The 12,990-nt window shown below is 38.1% G+C and overlaps 1 protein-coding gene across 1 annotated transcript; it reads left to right on the forward strand.

The window, feature by feature from the left end:
* On the forward strand, window positions 1–12,909 carry SPARC (secreted protein acidic and cysteine rich). Its single transcript, XM_053461870.1, has 10 exons — window positions 1–85; window positions 7,462–7,531; window positions 7,618–7,671; window positions 7,753–7,846; window positions 8,596–8,717; window positions 9,115–9,235; window positions 10,769–10,902; window positions 11,068–11,216; window positions 11,553–11,701; window positions 12,166–12,909. The coding sequence occupies exons 2-10, from the start codon at window positions 7,475–7,477 to the stop codon at window positions 12,192–12,194; spliced, it is 909 nt and encodes a 302-aa protein (XP_053317845.1). The 5' UTR covers window positions 1–85; window positions 7,462–7,474; the 3' UTR covers window positions 12,195–12,909.
* The last annotated feature ends 81 nt before the right edge of the window (window positions 12,910–12,990 follow it).

Genomic DNA, 12,990 nt, shown 5'->3' on the forward strand with positions numbered 1-12,990 from the left:
TCTGCTCTCTTCTCACTTCTTCTGTACTCTTCAGATTTCTTCAGACCATCTAGAAGCCTGAAGCTCTTTCTCTTCTGGTCCCGAGGTATGAAACTACATTTTTCATTTACGCTCTCAAAAACTCTGCACGCTATATTTTTAGCCCCGTTACTTTCTAACTCTGCCCTATTCCAACTTCCAGAATGTTTCCATTTGTACTTACTAACACACGACTTTTAGATTATTTCGCGTAGCTTCACAAAGAAATATATAAAAAAAAGAATTTATTGAGAATTATTTTTAGAAAGTATTCCCAAAAAAGGGAATAAACACTTATTTATATTGTTACTTTTACCTAGAAAAATCAACATTGGTACATGTATCAGAAAGGTTATATTCACCTATGTACACATTACATCAATGCTTTCGGCTTAATAAAGGAATATTCTAATTGTGAGAAATTGATGATAAAAAGCTATAAGTCTTGAAATAATTTTTTCCCCAATTATGTTTAAAATTACATTTTATTCAATAGTGTCAGCTCTTTTGGGTGAAACATTTTTTGTCTATATATATATATATATATATATATATAATTATAGTATATATTATATTATATTATATATATATATATATATATATATATATATATATATATATATATATATATATAAAAGAGGTTATTACGGGGTTTATAGGTCTCCAGGATTTGTGGTTAGTCACTTAGAAGTACCCCATGGTATATAATATGAGTGTGTGACCAGCTGGAAACACAGAGGATGGAATTTCAACAATCCACTTGTAAACACACTCACACTCCAATTCTATTCATCGTCTTTTGCTTTATGTTAAACCTTTTTATTGTAAGAACATTCTGATCTTTTAATATCCCTGGATAAACATTTTAGTGTTTCTTTTTTTTTTTTCAAAGCTAGCCAAAGTTCTTTGAAATTGTTTTGTTGTAAACATATAATGTTATGAGTTATAGTTTTATAATTTGGTTTTTTTTCACACTTCTGTAATATTTGGTCACTGTTGGGGGGAGGGGTCTGTTTATAATACACCAGGTGCAGATACTCCATAGCGTAATAACCTGGCCACTTTGACAATTTAACTTGTTTGTTATATCCGACATATCATATCACTTTGGATAATAATAATAAAAAATGAATATAGGGCCAAGAAGAAACATAGGATAAATAGAACCGACACAGCTCCATCACTTTTGGGATATTATAGAAATAATGGGACTTTATATATTTATATAATAATAATAATAATAATAATAATAATAATAATAATAATAATAATAATAATATATTCCTAGAATGGTTACCCAGTAGAGTTGGCAGATGGAGATGTAAGTTAGTAACTCAATAAAGGACAGTACATATATATATATATAAATATATATATATATACACACTAAAACGATATGTTTATCATTACACGACTTTCTATATGTGAAAGGTTGATATAGGTTGTATAGCATTTATTACTCCGGTGATGCACAGTTAAACCAGTGACCCTAATAACAAGCGTGATAACTTAATTGTATCACAGGACACAAGATTGTGACAGCATCAAGATGTAAACCTTGACATAAGTCTGTTTGCCAGCGTATTGAAGCCCCCCTCCCCAACAAAAGGAATGGGGCTGGAGCATCCATTGTCTGCCACATAGGCAAAAAGTGGGGGATGGGTGGGACTGACGAAAAGAAAGGAGGGGTGGGGTGATGTTATGTGGGAGAGAAAGAACTTTTTTCAAAGAGACTGAGTTCTGAGTCTGCTCCTCCCTGCCTGGCTCCCTTCTCGCATTACTCAGGCCCAGAGGAATGCTTGTTTCTATGGCAACGCAGGCAGGTCCTCACTTCTGGACGCTGTTCATAGCCTGTCTGCACCAAGGCCTGATGATGTTCAGGACAAGTCTGGCAGGAGAGATTACTGTTTCAAATGTATATTTCCCAAGTATCCAGAATTTAGGTTTTTTGCATGTTATTGCAATAAGATACAATGATAACCCAAGACAGGAAACTCAACCGTAATACTCCCTAAACAGTTTGACAAAAGCATGTTTTATCATAGTATTCATAGAACAAATATATTGCATTCACATTAGGCTGGCCAACTTCAAGGTAGGACATGAGGTTCTGTTGACCCCACCACCTCTTACCTTACCCACCACCTCTTCCTGAATTTCTCCAGGTATACAGTGCAGCCGTTTAGAGCATATCTGACAGTTTTTCCAAATCTTCTTATATTTTACAGTTTTTTAATACTAAAAAAAGGAGAAGAGGGACGCTTTCAAGACAGTAAATTGAGACATAGGTCTCAGCTTTCATTTGGTCAACCGTTAAATTCCATGTATCCAGAACAATTACACAAGTTACATGAAACTGTCCCTGAAAAGACCCTTATGAGAACTATTTGCATTGCTCATTGATTCTTTTCAGGTATAATTATGTTTCAAGCTGATGTATTATGAGGGAGAACATTTTCTTGCCTTCCTAAATGTCTGGGAGCAAGATTCTAATGAGACAAAAAAAAGGATTGCTAACCATCAGTAAGGTTTATTACTGTCTGTAACAGAGTTAAAACAAAACATGCCCTACAGTCATGGAAACTATTTACGAATAAGTAACAAGAGATGGAATGTGCATGTCTGTGCTTGTTACAGTGTGTCTATGATGTGTGTTATGGTTGAGACCAGCTGCCACGAAGGCAGGTTGTGCTCTGTTTGCTACAGTGTGTGTCACCAAACCAGACAAGAACATGGATGAACCTTAGTTGTTCACTACTTGAGGGACATCTCAACAATTGAAGGTCCATGTGTTGCCCAGGTCTGTTTTAAAAGATCACCGGGGCGCACCTAACCTAGGAGTTTGGGTTCTAAGATTTTATATTAGATTTTCATAACATTTTTAATTCATATTATTTGCGTGTCTCTCTAATCTGAAGAAAGGGCCTCCTTAATGTGTGACTCTAAATTGCTGGTCCACAGCAATGTACAATAAATCTCTAAAGACTTTTTCCTTTCTTTGAATAATGTCTGAATATGTCAGTTTTTATGTTAAGATCAGACAGATCATGTAGGTATGTTTCACTAGCATCATAGCTACCAACATTAAGCTTTGTACAAGTTGGATGCTTGCTGATGTGGCTTCAATTGGAGCATGTTAGCCAGTCATACATGCGCATAGTATACCAGACATTGAGCTGGGGAAACACATTGATGGAAAGTTAACCCAACATGTCGAGATGCGAGTCCCATCTACCCCACTTCTTCTGATCCCGCTACTGTACTGCTGATGGGTTCTGACCGACTAGGGGTATATTTACTAACGTGGAGGAGCATTGACTATGCAGCATTAAGTGGAGCGACTTGTGGAAGGTCTCAATAGAACCTTGACTTACTGGGCCTGACAGTAAAACCAACCCATGAGTTTCTCTTTTCAGGAGGTTACTCCTAGTTACTTAATGCAGCGGAACAAAATTGTCATAATTCATAGCCTACACCAATGTTACTGCCATTTTTTCTGGTACACCAATTAAATTCCATGAGTAAATAGAGACCACTTGATTGGCAATATCCTGGATTACTAGACTGTTGAAGTGGAATTTAAAACTCATCATGGAGACGGTATTTGGAACTATGTTGAATAATATTCCCAAAGGCTCCCTGATGATCTCATTTGGAAACTTTCCTGGCATGCCAGAACTCAGCTCAGTTGTTTCGTAGGAAGTTCTTGATTTGGCCAACTCAAAATTTACCAGGTCTTAGAAAAAATAAATTTCCCAACAGAAACCATTCTAACAGTTTTACTGGAATACACCAGATTCAAATAGACCCACATTCTTTAAGTCCATTTAGTATATGTAAATAGACTGATCACTTCATTTTTCCTCCTCAATTCCTCCTACTCTCTCCGCAGTGCCACGTGGTGAATATTCTCATATGGGTGTGGAAGGACTAGTTTGCATGAGTAATGTTTTTCAGATAGAGCAGATGTGCATGCACATTTTTGTAATTGTTGAAAATTCTTGCAGGAATAGATGGCCTCAAATATCCAAATTCAGACTTTGGCACCTGGCTATATGACTGGGAAGCATGTGGAAATAACATTTAAATAACTTTTTATTCTACCTCAACAAGGTGCTTGTCTACCTTCCCGTAACTACTGAGCAAGCTTTGCTACCACATGCCCCTTATTTTCTATTTTTTTATGTAACATTATTGAGAATTGCATGAAGAATTGGCAGACTAGATGGTCCAAATGGTCCATCTCTGCTGTTCTGTTTCTTATCTTGGATAGAAGCACACCTTTTGATCAATGTCCAGTAGACTATGACATCAGTTGGTCACCTTAGTCATTGTGGAACTGCCATGTCATCATGCAAGATGTAGTTTACAGCTTATGGGTTGCCAGAACTTGCCTATTCCCCTGACCACCTTAGACAATTTCACATGAGGACAGCCATTGGGCCAAAAATAAACTTACTGCTCACAAAACCACTGGTGCACAGCTGGGGAGGTTTGATAAACAGCTTTCATCTTTATCTAACTGGATAATTAGAAGTTGCCATTTTTTAAATAATTGCTAATGGAAATCTCACAATTTAAAGAGTTAACAGATAATTCAGTTCTGTAAAATGTAAAATGTTATGCTGATCATCATCATTAATTTTTTTAATGGGTGTTCAGAGAAGCCAGCATGATTGTAAAGTGTAGATGAATCAGTCCAAAAGCAGTGCTGTAGGACATGGTAGACATCACAGGAGATCATTTTCCCCATGTAGTCTGTCAAAGTCCAGAATTCTAAGCAAGATCTTCAGACAAAAAAAATATAATTATATAATTGTTATAATAAAATTAAGTTATACTCACCAGCCACACATACTTTTTTTGTTGATTTTACTTAAATACATGAAAAAAGCTAAAATTTCCATAAAGCACAAAACTTGATGGACAGGAAATAGTGTGGGTTTTCCACTTCAGTTAATTTTGGAAATAGATTTATTTGTATTAGCGCCTAATACGAGCCAAATAATGTGAATATTCCTGGATGGACCTAGGTGTGAGTAAGCAAAGCACATGCATCTGTCCATTGAAAAGTTAATAATACCGGATGCAAAGAAGGTATGGCTTTTTCGTTTTATTTAACGAATGAGTTAATTGCTTCACTTGCTTCTTTTTCTTCTACAATGTATTTCTATGTGTATAAGGTTACAAAATGTAAATATTTCCAGACATTGACTATGACGAGACATAAGACTCTTTTCATAAGCCTAGTTTACTCTTCCGAAATAAACTTGTTTTTTCCCTTTTCGTTGTGATCAGAAGGAACTTAGGTTTGTGTTTTGCAGCTGGACAAAATCCCCTTTCCAACCAAAACACGTATGGTTTATGAATGCCTACGTGTCTTAAGGGAATAAATAGGTGACTGGGTGCACTCACATGATAGAAAGTAAGTGGAGGTCAGTTAAAGTAAGAAATGTCCACATTATATAAAGGAAAGAAGCTCTCAGATACTCTCAACAAGACAATAGTTGGCTAGATAGGCTATCGAACCTTCTCGAGGAACAGTCTAGTAAGAACCTCAAACTGTGTCTAGGAAGTATCTCAAACTTTGTCTAGGTTGACTCTCAAACCAGGACTGAAAATGCTGTTGAAACCTGATTAGGTTTGACTATTTAGGCTCCCAATACAATCAAGGAGGCAAACAAACTACAACTTGTTATGAAGTCAAGGAATGACTCCTTGGGCATTTCAATCCGAACTTGGTGGACTCACAATGCAGGTTCTGGACCTTGGTAAACAGCAGCTGCTCTCAATTCTGTTTCTGGTACATGTTTGCAATTACAAATTAGAACAGACTTGCTAATTAACTCTCAGGTTTCACAAAGTAACAGTAAACTACATTAAAACATTGTAAAAGAGCGTATCTACGGGATAGGGTGTTAATAGAGCTATTCATAGTTGCAATGTTCTTTCATGGCCGCATTGGCCATCAGAACCTGATACAGAGCATTCTGTTTCTGTGCTCTGGTATCTACAATACGATGAGCTCTTCCATTGTGAATAGTTCTGCTGCCTATTGTATATCATTTTGTACAGTCACTACAAAACAAGGACATGGTTGTTGAAGTTAGGAACCTCTGAGTATCATTCAAACTACGCCTTCAACACGTTGCATACATTTCAAGAGCTTTGAGGAGTCAGCTTTTGCTGTAACACTTTCCTGCTCTTAGTCAACAAACAAAGTTTGATGCTCTGATCTAAAAGTGATTGGATAATCTTGTTTATTTCCGTCTTCTGGCCATAGAGGAATGTATTCCCAGTTTATATGTATTTACTGCTGGGAATCTTCCAAACCAAATAGGGAGCCCAAGCCTCCATGAAGCAAGGATTAAATAGGAAAGGCTACACAGTATAGTCAGAAGTAGCTGTAATTTTCCACCCAGACTCTCATCAAAGCAGAAAGTGTTCCAGTGACCTCAACGCAGAGACTGTCCATGGCTCTACCTAATAAGATGAAAGCCAGGGAACTGGCTGGACATGCTCATCAACAGGGTGTATCAGGCAGCAGACCAAGACAAATTCCGTCTGGAAAGTCAATCACAGTTATACATATATTGACTTACCAAGAGATGAGAAAAATACTAAAGTCTCCTGCTACAGAGCCTGTATGGAGCAAAGTGAATCTCCCAGTAAATAGGCACATTGTATCATTTTTCTATAGAATATAACAAAAAAGCAGATATAGGACATCAGCTAAGTGCATCCATCAGTTAAGAGCATCCATTAGTAAAATGATGGATCTAGATGATACTCCTATTGTACATGGACCAATATTCACTAAGAAAGATATAGAGTCACATTAACTCGGGACCTCTAAGGTCTTGAAAGCTTATTTTCAATCTATGAGCTCACATGTTTTACACTTGATTTTCAAAGGATGTTTTCCCATATTGAGAATAAGACTGTGGTTACTATTAAATGATGTGATACATTTTCATTGGTAATGTGTAGCCTCCCTATAGTGTAGAGTTAAACCAACACATGGAGAGTGTAGACCACATGTCTACTTGGAAATGTTTCTAATTGCCCCCATACCTGGATTTCACCTTTTCTGTGTGGCACAAAATAAAGAAACATACCAAATGATGGTTCTGTCACTCTATAAGATATTTCTCCTTTGATTAATATCTTTATTATATCTTGGAACGCATCAGTTGTAGTAGCTTGATGGTTGTCGAGGCTTATGAAAGCCCTAATTAGACCAGTATCACTAATATCCTTGTGTCACGATAAAAAGTCCTAACTGGGATCAATAATCCACAAATGTGTATAGAAAATAAAGGAGCTAAGCCTAGGAATCAGTCCATTCACTAACAAATATCATGTTTTCCATACCCTGCTGTTGTGTTTTTTATCTTCTTGTCATTCCCAAGTGTTTACATACTGTTTTGCCCTTTTCCGTAGGTCCGGCAACAGAATGAGAGTCTGGGTCTTCTTCGTCCTGTGCCTGGCTGGCAAAGCACTAGCTGCTCCTGTGAGTGTTTTTTTTTCTTGCATTATACAAAGTGTCGCTCTGTTTTTCTCTGTCGATTAGTTACGTGGAATTCTCTGTTCAAACAGCAGCAGGATGCTCTGCCAGAAGAGGAAGAGGTCATAGAAGATGTTGTGACAGAGGTAGGACTTTCCCGATCTCTTCTCACACCAACAGTAATCTACTCAAGAACGTTGACTCATTGGTGTTCTTTATGTTGACAGGAAACTGTGGGAGCAAATCCCGTACAAGTGGAGGTTGGGGAGTTTGATGAAGCGATCAATGAAGAGGAGGAGGAAGAGGAAGCTGTTCCTGAGAGTATGTGCTGCTGAATTCCATGTATTTAAACAAAGCTCACACTATAAAAAATAGCAAAACTATGTGTACTGAAATGGTATTCTGCAAAATTATAAGAGATAGTGATGCATTCATTTTATAAGACATAAAAACACTTTTTTGGACCATTGGAAATATCACCTGCAGGTGGATTTGCAGGCAAATGTATAGATCAAGAGGGAAACAATTTTCTCCCCATTTGTAACATAGGTGAATAATACAAGGTGCTGTTTAGGGGGCCGCCTATCCATGAGCCTATAGGGAAGTGAAGTGGAAAAGCCTGGCCAAGTCACATTCATTTTTTGTTATATTGTTAGAATAAATTGTAAATTAAAGGGAACAAATATTAAATTCCTTATTCTGTGAATGTGCTCACAATACCATTTGTTGATGATAAAAAGTAGTTTACAATCAGAAATCTTTTTTTCCCACTTGGTCTATGCAGTACTGATTTTGAATTTGCCATGTGGAAATAGAGGGTCAACTGAAAACAAATATATAATTCTTACACCCTGATATGGCATTTTTAAGACCAGAATGAGAAACCACAGTACCCCATACATTTGGTCTCTGGAGCAGCTGCATATTTCACTCAATGGTCAGCCTAGCCCTACTTGACCTATTCTACATGCAATTAAATATGTATGCAAAACTAAAGCACACCTTGCATTTGCGAGCTTCATAAAAATTGAACTGCACAGTTGTCCAAAACCCTGCTTCATTGTTCCTAGATCCTTGTTTGAACCATCACTGCAAGCACGGCAAGGTCTGTGAAGTTGATGAGAACAACACTCCAGTTTGCGTGTGCCAGGACCCCTCCACCTGCCCTGCCAGCGTCGGAGAGTTTGAGAAGGTAAGGAATGGTTTGTGTGAAAGAATGAAGGTGCCAGACTGACCAGGAATTTCAATTGATTTCAACGTATGTTGTGCATCTTGGTCATACAGTTTCCAATACATAAATAATAAGGGAATAACTCTTTGAACAATGTCATTATCCCCAGTGTTGGGACAGAAGACAGCAAGGAGAATGAAACCTGTCTCCTGTCCAGGCGAAATATTAAAGCACATGTTACAGATATTAAGATCCTGATCATTGTGCTTCAAATATATGTCCAGTAATGAAAGCCAAATGCTTAAAATGCTTTCCACCAGCCCCAGCCTTAATAACCCACAAACACTTTGAATCAAAATTGTATCTCCCAATCTCCATTGATGGTATGAAGGTATAATCATTCTAATTTTTTTCTCAGGTCTGTGGCACTGACAACAAGACCTATGATTCTTCTTGCCACTTCTTTGCTACCAAATGTACCCTGGAGGGAACCAAAAAGGGCCACAAGCTGCATCTGGATTACATTGGACCATGCAAATGTGAGTCATAGTCATAATGTCTCAGTTACTGGAATTTATAATTACCATGATAGGAAGTATTAAAAAGAACTTCCATTCTCAAAGGAATATCTTGTTCCTCTAAAAAGTAGTTGGTTGGATACTCATTCATTTCACTGAAAGGCTCACCTGGCGAACACAACTGCTGTAAAAGTCCCAAAATTACTAGAAGTTTTCCATAAAGTGTTTTTCAATGGAACTCAATGAGGTCTGAAGTAACACAAAATGCTCATTAGTGAATAAACTAGGATAGAAACTTTAGGCTTTAGTGTAATAGAGAATCCAAAGGAGTAAACTGCAAGGACAGAGACAACAGAATGAAGGAAACACAAGAGGAATATGAAAGGCATGGAGAGGCCTGAAAAGAAGTCCAACCAATTGGACAGATGGGACAGGTAGACTGCCATTGAAAAGACATACAGACAGCATAGACTACATTATATTACTGCAATTTAAATACTAAAAAAAACATACTTTAAAGTTTGTTACTTTCTGTGTGCCTAGACAAACCAATAAAAAAAGTCTATAGTTTTGGGCGTTTAGATACTGCACGGAAATTCTTCCAATGCGATGCTTCAGGGACCCTCGGGGTGATACGTTTTCTGTGCCTGGTTTGAGCATGTGGATTTCCCATTGGGTCAACATAAAGTTTCCAGCGGCGTCGAGCCAGCCCTCTGTTTTCCCGCTGGCTCAGCTTTCTCTAATAAAAGGGAGCCAGAGCGGTGAGGCCGCCCTTAGGGAATAATTCCTTAGGTAGACAGATATGTCCTGGCCTGCCTGCAAACTTTGTCTTGAAAGCTTCGTGTTCGAGTCATGTACTGCTGGCATTGCCTGCAAAGTATTCCATGATCCTGTCTGTTATTATATGGCTCAGTGGGTGGAATAAAAGAATTTCGGTTTAACAATGAACACTCTGTGAGTGAGCCTTATAGACACTCAGCCGTGGAGGAGCAAACACCTGTTTTTGCAACGCAGTCTTTGATTTAGTGTGCAAATCAAGCGAGATGCCTTTATATCTGTCAGGACGTCTGCTAATTTATTAATTTCTACATAAAGTGAATAAAACCTGAGTTATAAATGTGCTGCTCTGTGAAGAATAACGAACTCCAGCACCCAAAGATGTTTTTTTTCGTTCAATCCCAAACTAGCTAATGCAAAGAGTGTAAGGTGCTTTATTGGAGTATAGGCAGGGTATATGGAGTTTATTCAGCCTCATATCTGCTGTCTACAGGAAAAAGTACAATTTAAACTGATGTTAACCAGGAATAGGCAACGTTGTCCGTGGCAAGTCTTGAGAAGGTCTATAGAACATCATTAAATTGTCCACCCACAGTAAATGTCCACCCCTTTCTCATTGTTATTCATAGAGATCATACCAGATATATTAATAAAATAGTAGTCATTCTAGAATCATTCTGAATGACTTTTTAAGGACCAAAAGCCTTTTAAGGGTTAATTGAACGTATAAAGCATCTCAGGATACATTTCTTCATTCTTACTTTTTGTTCTATGCAGTCATCCCTCCCTGCATGGACTCTGAGCTGAACGAATTCCCTCTGCGTATGCGCGATTGGCTCAAGAATGTCCTGGTCAGTCTGTATGAACGCGATGAGAACAACAACCTGCTCAATGAGAAGCAGAAACTGAGGGTGAGTAACCAGATCCATTTTTAGAATATAGTCCCCTGACTGTGATTTCTATGCCAGAAGCATCAGTTAAAACCCAGTGGTAGCCCAAGGAGAACAAGTTACTTCTGTAGTTCTAGATAAGAAGAGTTACAGGGTTCCAGGATGACTCTTCTCACTCTTCCACAGGTGAAGAAAATCCACGAAAACGAGAAGCGCTTGGAAGCTGGAGATCACTCCATGGAACTGCTGGCCCGTGACTTTGAGAAGAACTACAACATGTACATCTTCCCCGTACACTGGCAATTCGGACAGCTGGACCAGCACCCCATCGATGGGTATGTAACCTATTCAGATCAGTAATTTTAACCCAGAACATGCCATGTAACATATTCTAAAGCGGTAACCCTGAGTCATTATGTTGCTTGTGGAGAAACTCAATTCTGGTCATAAAGCACGCAAGACTGATGGACCGCTGTATGATTTTATAAATGAACAGTCATGTGACCGCAACTACACCTGAGATATATTCTGACAATGATTGAGGGGATTTTTCATTCAACTTTCAGCTTTCTCACAAATTTCAACTGCCCAGATGTATCATGAGCATGTTCCAGATTCCATATTTATGTCACATGTGTACTGAGCTCATTCTTTTGGTTTTATGTCTATAGGTACCTGTCCCACACTGAGCTGTCCCCTCTCCGTGCCCCTCTGATCCCCATGGAGCATTGCACCACCCGCTTCTTTGAGGAGTGCGACCTCGATAACGACAAATACATTGCATTGGATGAATGGGGCAAGTGCTTTGGCATCAAGGACCGTAAGTATTTTGGCAAAGCCAAAGTGCCAGCAGCTTAAATCAATTTATACAGATCCATGGGGAATTGCATGCTCCTTGCTTTTGCTTTAAATATATGAAGAAATGGATAAATGGATTAAATCTGTTCATTAAAATACTGAACCATTCAGTGGTTCTAGATTAAAAAACACATTAAAGGTTAAGAAAAACATTGTATAGTTCCACCTCTCCGCATTTGTAAGAGCTGGGTTTGGAGAAGTGATAGAACTTTAGGACAGCAAATTGATAGGTAACACTACTCATGCTGCACTCACACTCTTTAGCTTCCCTGAGATGAAAATTTTAAACTAAGTATACCCTAGACAGTCTCTGACTTTTTTTCTGACTTAAGTAAAATGAATAGACATGGATATCATTTGGTTCACACTTCCCTGTTGAGGTTCCTTCCACCATTTCAAAACTAACAAGTGCTTTTCTTTTTACAGAGGACGTTGACCAAGATATGATCGTCTAAGCAACACAAGGATTTCTGTCTCGTACAGTTTTTATTTCTGTAATATTATTTTGTATCTCCTCTTTCACATCTTAGTTTTTAATATTTGTCTCTCGGGAGTTGGAGCGGCAAAAAAAAAAAAAAAGAAGAAGGTGCTAACTTAGAACAACAGATTCTATTAATGGTGCTTAGACCAACACAAACAAAATTTGTTAGCTAATGGAGGAGATGACTGTGTCACCACTAGCTCTGAAATCCATTGTCTGACCTGTTTAATCATACTTTTTTTTTTCTTTCTTTTCTAAATGTCCAATTCCCTAGTTCCAACCTATTTTTTTTTATTCTTTCTGGACAAAAAAAAAAAAAAAGATAAATAGATTGGCTTATAGCTGTAATCTAAAGGCAGAGACTTTTGTTGTTGCTTATCGTTGTCTATGTTGATGGCTACCCCTCAAAATGGAGTGTTAAAGCAGGACTTTAACCCCTTCTCTGCTGGAGTAGCCCACCAAGAGTTGCAGAGACACTCTAGCAATGAAGGGGTTAACCCCTGACCGGCATGCAGGGGTTAAGTGGGTGGCGGGATCTAGAATTGGACCAGTGGTATGGGCTCCCTCCGACATCCTTGGTGTATATGTTGGGGGGGTTCTGCTTGACCCAAGTGCAGTATTGGTTACCCCCCCCCAAAAAAAAAATGGCTGCGCACAACTCCATACAAAGAATAAAAGACTGAAAATCTTCCACGTTTTTTATTCACTGCACTTGTTCTGTCGCTTGGATAAAATAGAATTCAAACAGATATAAATATTTTGGTATACTA

Source organism: Spea bombifrons, chromosome 4 (assembly GCF_027358695.1).
Source record: "Spea bombifrons isolate aSpeBom1 chromosome 4, aSpeBom1.2.pri, whole genome shotgun sequence".
Lineage (NCBI taxonomy): Eukaryota > Metazoa > Chordata > Amphibia > Anura > Pelobatidae > Spea > Spea bombifrons.

What these genes read in the sequence shown, in the direction of transcription:
- SPARC (XM_053461870.1), top strand. Translation starts at nt 7,475, where the DNA reads ATGAGAGTCTGGGTCTTCTTCGTCCTGTGCCTGGCTGGCAAAGCACTA. An exon ending in TAGAAGATGTTGTGACAGAG is followed by an intron (nt 7,672 to 7,752) that starts GTAGGACTTTCC and finishes TTATGTTGACAG; the next exon opens with GAAACTGTGGGAGCAAATCC. An exon ending in GACCAGCACCCCATCGATGG is followed by an intron (nt 11,217 to 11,552) that starts GTATGTAACCTA and finishes TTATGTCTATAG; the next exon opens with GTACCTGTCCCACACTGAGC.